The sequence below is a fragment of the Poecilia formosa genome, unplaced genomic scaffold (genome assembly GCF_000485575.1).
Source record: "Poecilia formosa unplaced genomic scaffold, Poecilia_formosa-5.1.2 Scaffold296, whole genome shotgun sequence".
NCBI lineage: Eukaryota > Metazoa > Chordata > Actinopteri > Cyprinodontiformes > Poeciliidae > Poecilia > Poecilia formosa.
Genome location: NW_006800235.1, coordinates 295879 through 307216, shown reverse-complemented (window position 1 = coordinate 307216; position 11338 = coordinate 295879). Strand labels below are relative to the sequence as shown.

The following is an 11338-nucleotide window of genomic DNA, read 5'->3' as shown; positions in this document are numbered from 1 at the left end:
TCATGACAGGTGTTATGTTATGTTTATGAAAGTGTCATGTCAGTCTTATTCAACCCCCCTCAAATAAAGTGTTATCCATTTCTCTTGCTGAGATGCGCTGTACTGCAGTTACTACGGTTCGCCACCAGTGGGCACATGGAGCACAGTGACGCTCCTGACTCAGTGAGCAAACGGCAATTAAGCGCAGTACCGGCTGGTCAGCGACGGCGCTCACTGTTGCTCTCATGTCTCAACAGCGTTCATCAAAATAAAAGAACCTGCACAAAACCACACTGATTAATTATTAAGTGTGCAACATATTGAATAGTTTTGGAATCCACCATAGAGACAAGCAGCATTGCTTATTTTATTATTCAATTCTCAAAATGAGAAGTATCTTTATAAAATGAATATTTTATCAAGTTTTAATAATTTAAGTCAATTTATTACACTAAATTGCTATTTTAAAGAGCCTTTTTAAAAACGGATGTGTAATAATGTGAATAACAAGGCAAGTTGTCTGCAGTCCATCTTACATTGTTTAATCATCAGAACAAGGAGGCTTCCCTGTTTCATGAAGACCTCCCCTCATAAGAACAATTCAACAAACACCATCATTCTGTACACTTTGTTCACTCATTCAAGTCTTCTGTGTTTCCATCCCGTTTATTGGTTTCCATAAAAACTGCTCATTTATGCACTGTTTTTCGATCACACATTCATTCGTACATGCACTCACTGCCACCTCTCTGATTACATTTGGCTTTCTTTAACCATCAGTTTAGCTATACTTATCCACATAAAGGATAGTGCATTACAGGTTATTAATTATGAATCAAAAGGATCTTATTTATTTATATTTTTTTTTAACTAAGCAGTCTAAACCAGAATCACGATGTAACTCAGAGCTTAGCTAAGGTTTTTCTTCCAATAAAACCACTTTGACACATCATAAAAGTTTATTCTACAAATAAAAAACTACGTGTATAAATTCAAACCTTTTTGACCTGCATTACTTTGAATTCTTAAATGATTTAGATAAATGGCGATGGAGACAAAAGTAACTGCAGAGGTTGGGACACAATTGATTTCAGCCATCATATATCCTCAACCAAACCGGTGTGGAGGAGCGTGGCTCTGGTTTAGTTGGCTCCTTTCTCTAAACTCATGAGCTCCATCTGTCAAGCCTTGATAATCAGTTACCAACTGGTACAAAAAACAAAACAAAAAGGTGAATGTAAATTAAACAAGCTCCCAAAACTAACAAGTCCAGTTTGCTAAACCCCCCACTGACCTTAACTTATCGACCAATCAGACAGCTTGACTTTCAATACTGACTCAATGAGGAACCAATGAGATTCAAGAAGGCTCATAATGCTAACAGATTATTGCTTCCTGTATAAAAATGTATTTCTATAATCATTTCATTCATCTGTGTTTCTGAGGGTAAACATTAAAATCACAATACTGTCATTTCAATAAACAACAACAAATAACCCTAATACAAAGATATGGCAGTCCCTCTAACACTAGTCTGTTGCTATGCAAAAAAACAAAAAAAAAAAAGGTTCATGTCTCGTCTGCAATGGGTAATACACTGAAAATAATCTGTCTCAAGTAAAAGCAAGACTCTCCTGTGCATTGGCTGATTCAGTAAAATGACACTAAAACGTGACGCTTTCAGGATGGAATGAGGTGAGGGAAAAATGATCCGCTTGAAACAAACTGATTTCATTGTGGAGATGCACCGAGAAATCTGCCCGCGAATGCAACTGAACAGAACTGAACGGAACTGAACGGAACTGAACGGAACTGAACGGAACTGAACGGAATTGAATGGAATTGAATGGAACTGGCCAATTTTCAGCTGGTTAAGTGACCAGTCGGTTGACTGGTTGCAAACTCAAAACTCCAATTTTTATATAGACAATTAGTGAATGGATCTTCTAAATGCTACCAGGTTGTCATTAACAACTTTCACAGCCTTTGGTGTGGAAGTTGCGACTTTCAGGTTTTAATTATATCACTCTTTCACCTGTTGGTACTTGTTTGTTTGTTTGTTTGTTTTATACCAACTTTTTCAGTGGTACAAAAAAGTGCAATCTGACTCAGGAAGTCAAATCCCTCCTGACTTTGGGATGTTTTGTCAAACAGGTAAAAAAAACAACAACCATATGGTTCATGCAAGATACTAGATTTCTCAGGAAATTTTAGAGTTAATTCCAACCATGCTAATAAGAAAGTAAAACCCTGTTTTACAACTACTGGTCTCCTTCATATAGCATGACATTGCATTTGCCACTTATACTATAAATACTGATCGCCTATGACAGTAAAGCTAGATAAATATAGCTCATAAAGAGGAATTGGAAAAGTCTACAATCAGTAGAAAGTCAGATTTAGGAAATTGACCACAAATCTCTGATCGGTGCATCTCTACTGGAAAAAAGTTTTTTTTTTTTTTTCTTTCAGGTTTGTGTGTCTTTGATGTTTTAGTAAAACAATACTGTTTCTTTAAAATCTCAGAGGGGTGAAATAGTTGTGCATGGCTAAATCATGTTTGCATACAATGCAAAAGGAGCTCAAAGTTGAACAAACATGTTTGCCAAGCATAAAACAGCACCTGCTTGGTAAGGAACAATAGTACAAAGCAGTTTGGCCATTTTTTTTTTTTTTTTTTTTTTTAGAAAATGGGATTAACACCTTTTTCACCAAGTGAAAACCATGATAAATATAACTGTGACACTATGTGTGTGTGTGTGTGTGTGTGTGTGTGTGTTAATATTAATCTAGAGTCAGATGTGCTACTTGGTTTAACCAGGGCAAGAGGAACAATGTTTACTCCTCCAACAAACAAAACCCTAGAAATAAGATGAATTCCTATGTGCAAACGCAATAACTTGGGTAAGAATCTTAAAAAGTCCGATGACTTCTTTCACTGGAATGATTTAGACATTTGAAAGCAGCCGCTGCACAATCACTGCACCCCTAAAAGGCTTAGTACCAAATCCACCTGCACGTCATCACGGTGTCCTTATCTTGGTCTAGCTCATTATTGCATGAATGTTTCCCATCGACATAGCAACAGAAAAAACAATAATAATGTAAACAAAACATCAAACATTAATGGATCATTTGAAGTTAATACACATTCAGAATGGTAAGGTTTTACATATTAAAACATATCTGCTGTGAGTTGTGTGTGGCTGTGTTCTGTGTATCAGGTTCTTTTGTGTAATTTGGTTGCAGAGGAACTTCAGCTCCACTCCGGCCGCTCGTCCCCTTTCCTGCCAGAAGGCAAGCAGCGCTGCAGCGTAAGATTTAAAGGGATAGTTCAGCAATTTCTAAGACAGGCAAGCATTTAATCTTTTATTTGCAATAAATAACTTGTCTTAATTTAGTACAAATCCAGATTAGTTGATTTTGGAAGCCTACAGTTAGTCCAAGAAAGGCTAAGACCAAAATGATTTATTTTATGAGCTTTTATGCCAGCCATTTTTGATTTGAATAGTTGCTCACACAAAGCCAAGTGATTATTTACACACAAAAAAAGAAGGTAGGAGGGAGTGCGCCACCAATGATCTTCCCATGGAAACACAAACCGCAACCTGTGAAATATGTGCAACACGTTTAAATGAACATGATTTTATTAATTTTTAAGATGAATTACTTTTACATTAAGCACAGAATGTTTTCCATTTTCAGAGCATGCTCCTGCGGTCTCCGTTTCCTGTATAATCGGTTTGTGTGTAAATAAATAAATGCAAACAACATATAAAGGCTCATAAAATTAACCTGGTTTCAGCCTCCAGGACCAACTACCTAATTCATACTAAATGAAGACTGCGAGAACACTGATATATTGCTGGAAAGATATTACCCGTCTATAGTGTTTTAACAGAATTGGAATTCTCAACTATCCCTTTAACCGTCTGCTGCCATCAGTACTTCTCTTCTCCCTTTGAGTAGGGTGGGAAGGGTGAGGAAGAAAGAGGCAAGACGTAGAGGAAGGGAATCTTTGGCATTGAGCAGAGGAGACAGTTTAACTCTGAGACTTGTCCTCCAGCAGATAGTGGGTCTTTCTGTGAAGCTGTGGGAGGGGTGGGGGGAACGGGTTAGTGAGGGAGGGGAGCCAGCACCTTTGACTGACATGTGACTAAAGCGATGGAAGCAGGGTCAAAACAAAACAAACAAAAGAGATTGGAATGAGTTGAGTGAATGACTAATGACTAAATCTCCCATAAAGCCACAAAATGACCCACTATCCACTTCACCCTGCTGGCACAAGGCTCTCTCTCTCTCTATGTGTGTGTGTGTGTGTGTGTGTGTGTGTACGTGTGCGGCTATGGGAGTACATGTGTGTGTATACAGCTACTGTGATCCAGTAAAGACCTGTTCATTAGTCCAATCTTAAAAAGGGGAGGAGTTCAACAAGTTCCCCTCCTCTTCTCCCTTCATTCCCAATCGAAACCTCTAGCCAGATGAACCAGAAAGAGATGAAAAGCAAGAAAGGAAGAGGAGGAGCAGGAGGAGTGCTGACTACTGATCTCCTTTCCTGGTGAAGCATGCCGTTTGGAGAGTTTGGCCAAGTCTGGTCAGAACCATGCATAGACAAAGAGTTCAGGGCGTGTTCATTTTTTAACGTTACAGTCTGTCTGTGTGTCTGCCTGTCTCTGGCTTCTACAGGTGGAGAGGCGTCATGTCCGGGTCATGTGACCTCTCGCTGCTGTCCCATTGGTAGAGTGGCCTAGTGGGCGTGGCCTAGTGGGTCTCTTTGAGGGCTTTGAGGAGAGGGGGGTTCTGGGTAATGATATGATCCTAGAGAGAGGACGACAACAACAACATCAACAAAAACAAACAAAAAAAAAAACAAACAAAAAAAACAAAAAAACAACAAGAAACAACAACAAGAACAATATCTGGTTGGGTGCTAGGTGGGTGGAGCGTGCAGCAAGACAGAGTGTGTGTGGAGGTGCACCGAGACATGGGACAAGACCGGAGCATCTAAAGCGACAGCAACACACAGCTCATACAGGATTTATGGTTTTATTCTTTTCTGTAAAATTCAATAAGTGATTTTCTCGTCACAGAGCAGCTGAATTTGTACTGAGATTAGATTACACTTCAGTGGACTCTATTCAGTCATTAGCAGTCATCAGGGAACTTCTGAAGACCTGTGGTTGCATTCAGAGAAAAGGGGGCTGAATACTTTTGTATTAGGGCTATAACAATTCCTCAAATCATTCAAGAAGCTTGATTAAAATTCCTTGAGGAAAATTATCTGGCTCAAACTTAGCAAATTTGAAAATACATCTTCAAAGTTGCATGGAGCTTTATGCTTTACGAAAAAGAAGCATCTTCATCGTTTATTGATCTGTTTTTGCTACCAAGGAACACATCTATTATAATGCAGTGTTATTATAGGGGTGTTATTGAAGAGGGTGGAGCACTTTATATGATGCATGGGTGAGCGACAGGAGGAGAGGTCCACCTAATCAATTTTTTTTATTTCACTTTTCCACATTCAGTCACTAGTGGCCATTATTTGATTGTAATACAATAAGACAGGAGAAGAAAAGAAGGGTGAAACATGGGGTAAAGGTCGCACAGCGGTTTTTTCAGGGTATTTACAAGTCAGTAAGTCTAATTGAATACATTTTAAGGCATTTTTAATGCCCCCTTGAGTGACATTTCTGGGGTTTGTTTGTGGCTCTTGGCAGCAGCTTTATGTTTCTCACATTGCATATATGAGAAACATATATGCAGCTGAAAAGTTCTTATTATATGGGTTTGCAGCAGAAGTGAGCCACTGTTGAAAATAAACTTTGTTCAGCCAACTGGCAATAACTTTGGACTTACCCATGATAGACAAAAAATGGTAGCTAGCTAGCTATGAAGCATAAATTAGCAGCTAGCTAGCGGGAGCCTGAACGGCCTCGTGTCAGAGAATGCAACGAAAGATGTTTTCATGTGACTCAATCTGTTGTATGAGAGAAAAGTCCTGCCACCACCAAACAATTGATATATGAGATTAAACAGTTCTGCCACAACAAAATTTAAGACCTCTGACTAATACATTTAACTAACTTACATTTGTTAACGTTTTTAAGACATCCTTATGCCATAATTTTTAATTTATGTACCGTATCTTCCGGACTATAAGGCGGACCTAAAAGCCTTAAATTTTCTCAAAAATCAGCAGTGCGCCTTATAATCCGGTGCGCCTTATGTGTGGACTGAATTCCAAAATCTGTCCCTGACACAGAGACCTAAAGTGTACAGTCCGTACGCTAGCAGCGATAAACCAATCAGAGGACATTACATAATACGTAAAGTGCGTACGCCAGCAGCAATAAACCAATCAGAGAATTGTTGTCCGAGTTCTGCAGCATACGCCTCCGGTAAAAACCAGATAGGTTTTTCCACGCATCACCGTCCCTGTTCATCTGCGACTCCATGCTCGCCCATCTCACTGCTACTGTGAAAAAGGAAGTGAAGCAAACTAGTTTGGAGTTTGCCGTCATTCCGGGAGGATTAGCAAAATAACTCCAACCGCTGGACATTGGTGTAAACAGGGCGTTCAAAAAGAAGTTGCGAGTGGCATGGGAGCGATGGATGACAGACTGCGAACACACGACGGGGAGGCAGCGCCGGGTGAGTTACGCCACCATGTGCGAATGGATTGAATGGATGCCTGAGCTAATGTATCTGCCTTAACTGTTGTCCGAGCTTTCGTGAAAGCCGGCATCATTGCTGAACAGGCACCTGGCAACGAGATTGACTCCGACAATGATGAGAGGGAACCTGGCATGTTTGATGGCGAAATTGCCCAGTTGTTCAATTCAGTTACAGAAGAGGAGGACTTTGAGGGATTTGTGGAAGAATAAAAAATAATGTGAGTGTATTGGGCGAATAAAGTTCAACTAAACTTACTGTTTTGTTTCCATTACCTTTTTTTTTTTGTTGACCGTATGTTTTAGCATCCGTCTTATAATCTGGTGCGCCTTATAGTCCGGAAAATACGGTAATTTGTGTATGTGTGAATTCAATGCATGTGTCGTTGGATGATTAGACAAGCCACAAATCAGTTTGTGATTGAGGACAATAAAGTTACCATTTAAGTGGTGTTTACAGAGTTCAATGTGTTTACACAGTTCGTAGTAAATACATTGAACAACTCGGGTGTGAAAGCACTAAGATTGGATTATTCAGCAACTAACACCCATCCAGTTGGGTCTGGGGAGAAACAAAGTATGAAGCCAGAGTTAAACCTCATGTCCACTGTTGGGTATGGTGAGGGATCTGTGATGCTTGTCAACATGGGATTTTCCTTTTTCTCCCAACTGAATGAATTAAAGATCAATTCCTCAGAATTACTCACTATGAGAAAATATTCATTTATTTTTCTTCAAATTCCACAGAGGGTGCCAACAAATTTGCATTTGCCAGTCCCCATGCTTAGCTTTTTCTGTTTTCTTTTTACTGTGTTGTGATGTTTCTGCTGCGCTGTAGAAACTCTCACATTTATGGTGGATCATGCTGAAGGAAAACATGCAGAGAGGAAAAAAAGGTGCTTATGCACTGATGCATGCAAATTAACACACATCTACATGCAAATACACAGCAAACAAACACACACAGACTCCACCCAGAGGTGGTGCATGATGGGGAGGTTATCAAAGAGGCCCAAAGGAGTGTGAAGGTGAAAGGTGAAACCAGCCTGGGGTCAAAAAGACTGACAGAGAGGGACAGCATCTCCACACCTGGCTCTGGGTGTGTGTGTGTGTCTGAGTGTGACAGTGTGTTTGTGTTACACGGAACTGAACGTTAGTCTGCTCATCTTAGCGCACACTGCCGGTGGAATCTACGTTACAGGTGAGGTCGTGTGTGCGCGTACTCACACTGCGTGCTTGGGTCGGTGTCTGTCGTCAGTTTGACGTAGTTGCTAGGAAACAGGCCTTCCCTCCCATTCAGTTCTCCTTTCCACCAATCACAGTCGTCCTTGTTGAGCACGTTGATCACCTGACCCTTCTGGAAGGCCAGCTCGTCGTCGTTCTGGGCCACGTAGTCATACATGCCAATCACCTGACACAGAGCTTCACAAAAACAGAAAAGACGGACCAGACATCAACATTTTCGATTTGACACAAAATTCCAAACCAAAAGTGACTTAAAAAAAAACAGACTAATCCATTTCTTAAAGCATTTCTTTCGTTTTACCTGCCCAGACTCACCTTTATTTTTATTTACCTCTACCTTAGCCCAGGTGTCTGAAACCTGCGGCTCTTTGTACCTTCCACAATGACTACAGGGTTTTTTCAGGTTTCACCAACTCAAATGTAAGATTTTTCAAGACCTTTTTAATACCATTACTAATGAAATTTAAGACCTGTATTGTGATAAAAATGTACAAATGACAATAAATTGGCAATAAATTTTCACTTAACCATGAGAGACATAAAAAAAATCTAGCTAACTAGCAAGAGTACATTAGCAGCTAGTTAGCGGTAGCATCAACCACCTATGATGAGTGAGGTCCACAAAGACGGATATAAATGTGTGACATGCATACCTGTGCTGGCAGGAGCCAGTTTAGGAGGGGTGGGCTCTGTGGGAGTGGTCTTGCTGGTGCTGGGACTCAGAAGCTTCACATAATTGGCTGGGAACCAACCAATCTGCCGCTTTTTCCCCCGAGCCTTCATCATGAGAAATAGAGAACGACAGCAGATATCAGCTCACCCCCCACACTGAGCTGTTACTTTTGAACATCCTTTAGAGCAATTGACTCAAACCATTACACTTTAATGTTTTTCACCCACAATATTTTTTCTTGTTCAAAGCACACCAAACTGTGACTGTAAAACCAAGGTATCAAACTATGATTGTTGTGTATCTTTACACAAGGTTTTTGAAGGTTTCATATTTAAGACTTTGAATTTGATTTTAAAATGTAATTTATTTCTTAAGGCCTTATTAAGACCATTGGATTAAATTCAAGACCTGAATCACATCAGAAATGTACAAAAGAAACAGCCTTAACCACCCTAGTGCCAAGCTTTTTTGCACAGAATGAATGTAGCATCGTAACAGAAGTGATCCAATAGTGAAGATGAACATCATCCTGCCAATACATTTGCACTTAAACCATGATAGATGCAAAAAAGCTAAAAAAATAAAAATAAAAAAAAAACACACGCAAAAACAACATGCTTGCTTGCATATTTTTAGCTAGCTAGTTTTTCCTTCTCCTTCCGTTTTCACTGTGGAAACCAGAACAAATGTTCTGCAAAGGTATATTAGCAGCTAGCTAGCTACCAGCAGCTTCAACTGCCTTGAAGCTGCAGAACGCAAAGAAGAAGCAGATTAAACAACTCAAACAACTGCCTGAAAAGACCCATGAGAAAGAAAAAAAAATAACAGAATATGAGATTGAATATTAAATATTCCTGTAACCACAAGATGTGGTGGCAAGAATATTTAAATATATTTAAAGATCTGTGAATAAGATATTTAAGGCTGTCTTGCCTTATTTTAATTAACTTAAGACATTTCAAAGCCTTGATTTAAAATACATCAATCTAAGACCTGTGATGAACGTATTCAAGACCAACTTCAATTTCTTTTAAAATAAATTTAATACATTTAAGGCCTTACTTCTATATGTATGAATATAAGACTTTTTAAGAGTGTGTACTAATTTTGGCAAAAACTTATAAACTAGCTAATGTTTGTAAATACAGATAAGAACAAATGCAGATTTTTAACTATCTTCAATTTTTTTTCTGCAATATTTGCATTGAAATTCCACAAGGAATGACACAAATATCTGTTTTCCTTCTCACTAGGCTGGAAACTGTGTGCTTTGTCAAATAAATTGTCCATCTGCTTATGTTTATCTTTATTTTAAATCTTAAAAATTGAAATAAAATGCTGGTTATTTAAAAATTACAAGAAATGTCCTAAAGTAGATATTTGCCTAAAAAGTTACCTTTTCTCAAAAGGTCATGTGGCACTGGCCTTATTTTAATGAATTTAAGACATTTTACGGCCTTAATTTTAGATAAATGAAACTGAGACTTTTAAGGACGTGAGGGCACCCTGTTTACACCTCTAATAAGCATGTTTATGTTGTCCATGTTAAGACGACCTGATAGACATCTGTCCAGGTTGGACAGTGCTGGTGTACCTGCAGCTCGCCCTCCCACCAGCCCCCGGGATTCTTCTTCCTGATGAGGATGAGCTGTCCCGGTGCTAACGTCAGCTGCTCTGCGCCCGTTGCAGTGTAAGCAGCGATCACCTGAGCGATCTCTAAAAGAGGGAAAAGGAAGGAAGATGGGGTTTTTTTAACGTCTAAGAATATTACAGTTTGACTAAAAGCAGAAATCAGCATTTTGCAAACATTCTAATTTAAATTCCTAAAGACGCGAAACAAGTTATACTAAGTGGAAACCAGCAGAACAAATGATGCACATAGATTGAATTAGATTTACTAATCTAAGCCAAATCTGTTTTATTAGAACAAAGATAAGAAAAAATCTCACCTGGTTTCTTCCCCAGACTTCCCGTCTTCCCTGCTGGTCCCAGGGACTGATAAAGGGAAATTCACGACAATTAAAAATAATAAATAAATAAAATAAAATCCTGCAAATATTCCCAAACTATAATTTTAGCCCAGACTAAATAATCTGAAACAAAGGTTTCAACCTCTGGCACTGAGTCACGTGGTTTGACGTAGTTGGAAGGAAAGACTCCAGTCTTTCCCCCCACCATGCCAGTCCACCAATCCCCTTCTTTCCTGGTCACCACGACGATGTCTCCTTGCTGGAAACTAAGGTCCCCCTGTTCACTGCTCTCATAGGTGTACATGGCCACATATTCTGGAGAAAAGCAGAAGGAAAAAGTCACCACTCTCTCTAGAGAAAGTCAGGAAACAGTAAACGTTCTTTATCGAGTTACCTTCTCCAGATTCGGAAGGTTTTGCCGGAGAGGATGAGGGTCGTTTCCCATTGGGCGGACTCTCCGATATTCCAGCTTCACTAGGGGACAAGAGGGCAAACAAAACGAAAAGATTCAAAATGTGTAAATATTTAAAAGTAAAATAATTTCTATATAAGGAATGTCATGTTGACAAGCTGATTTCCAAAGAGCCATCACAGTTTACCATATTTCGACAAACACTTCCAGATCTGACAAAAACAAAATGCAGCTGGATGCAGTCTGGTTAAGGTGGTGTTCACCGAACATTTTCTGCCTTTAACAAATTTTTAAAACTGTGACAAAAAAAATCTGAAGGCCCTCTGTCATTTTGACCACTTTCAATTCACACTCCTGACCACTTGGTGCAGAAGTGCAAAGCAAT

General features: G+C 39.3%; 1 protein-coding gene across 5 annotated transcripts in view; it reads right to left on the bottom strand.

Annotated features, from left to right (window-relative positions):
• Nucleotides 1–11338, bottom strand: part of itsn1 (intersectin 1 (SH3 domain protein)) — a 55777-nt gene that overhangs the window by 9052 nt on the left and 35387 nt on the right. For all 5 annotated transcript variants that reach the window (XM_016681833.1, XM_016681835.1, XM_016681834.1 and 2 more), the window contains 6 exons: nt 10936–11015; nt 10684–10856; nt 10521–10566; nt 10166–10287; nt 8552–8675; nt 7881–8075 (listed from right to left, as the gene is read on the bottom strand). In XM_016681833.1, the coding sequence (XP_016537319.1) occupies nt 7881–8075; nt 8552–8675; nt 10166–10287; nt 10521–10566; nt 10684–10856; nt 10936–11015 (740 nt within the window). The remainder of the gene's footprint in view (nt 1–7880; nt 8076–8551; nt 8676–10165; nt 10288–10520; nt 10567–10683; nt 10857–10935; nt 11016–11338) is intronic.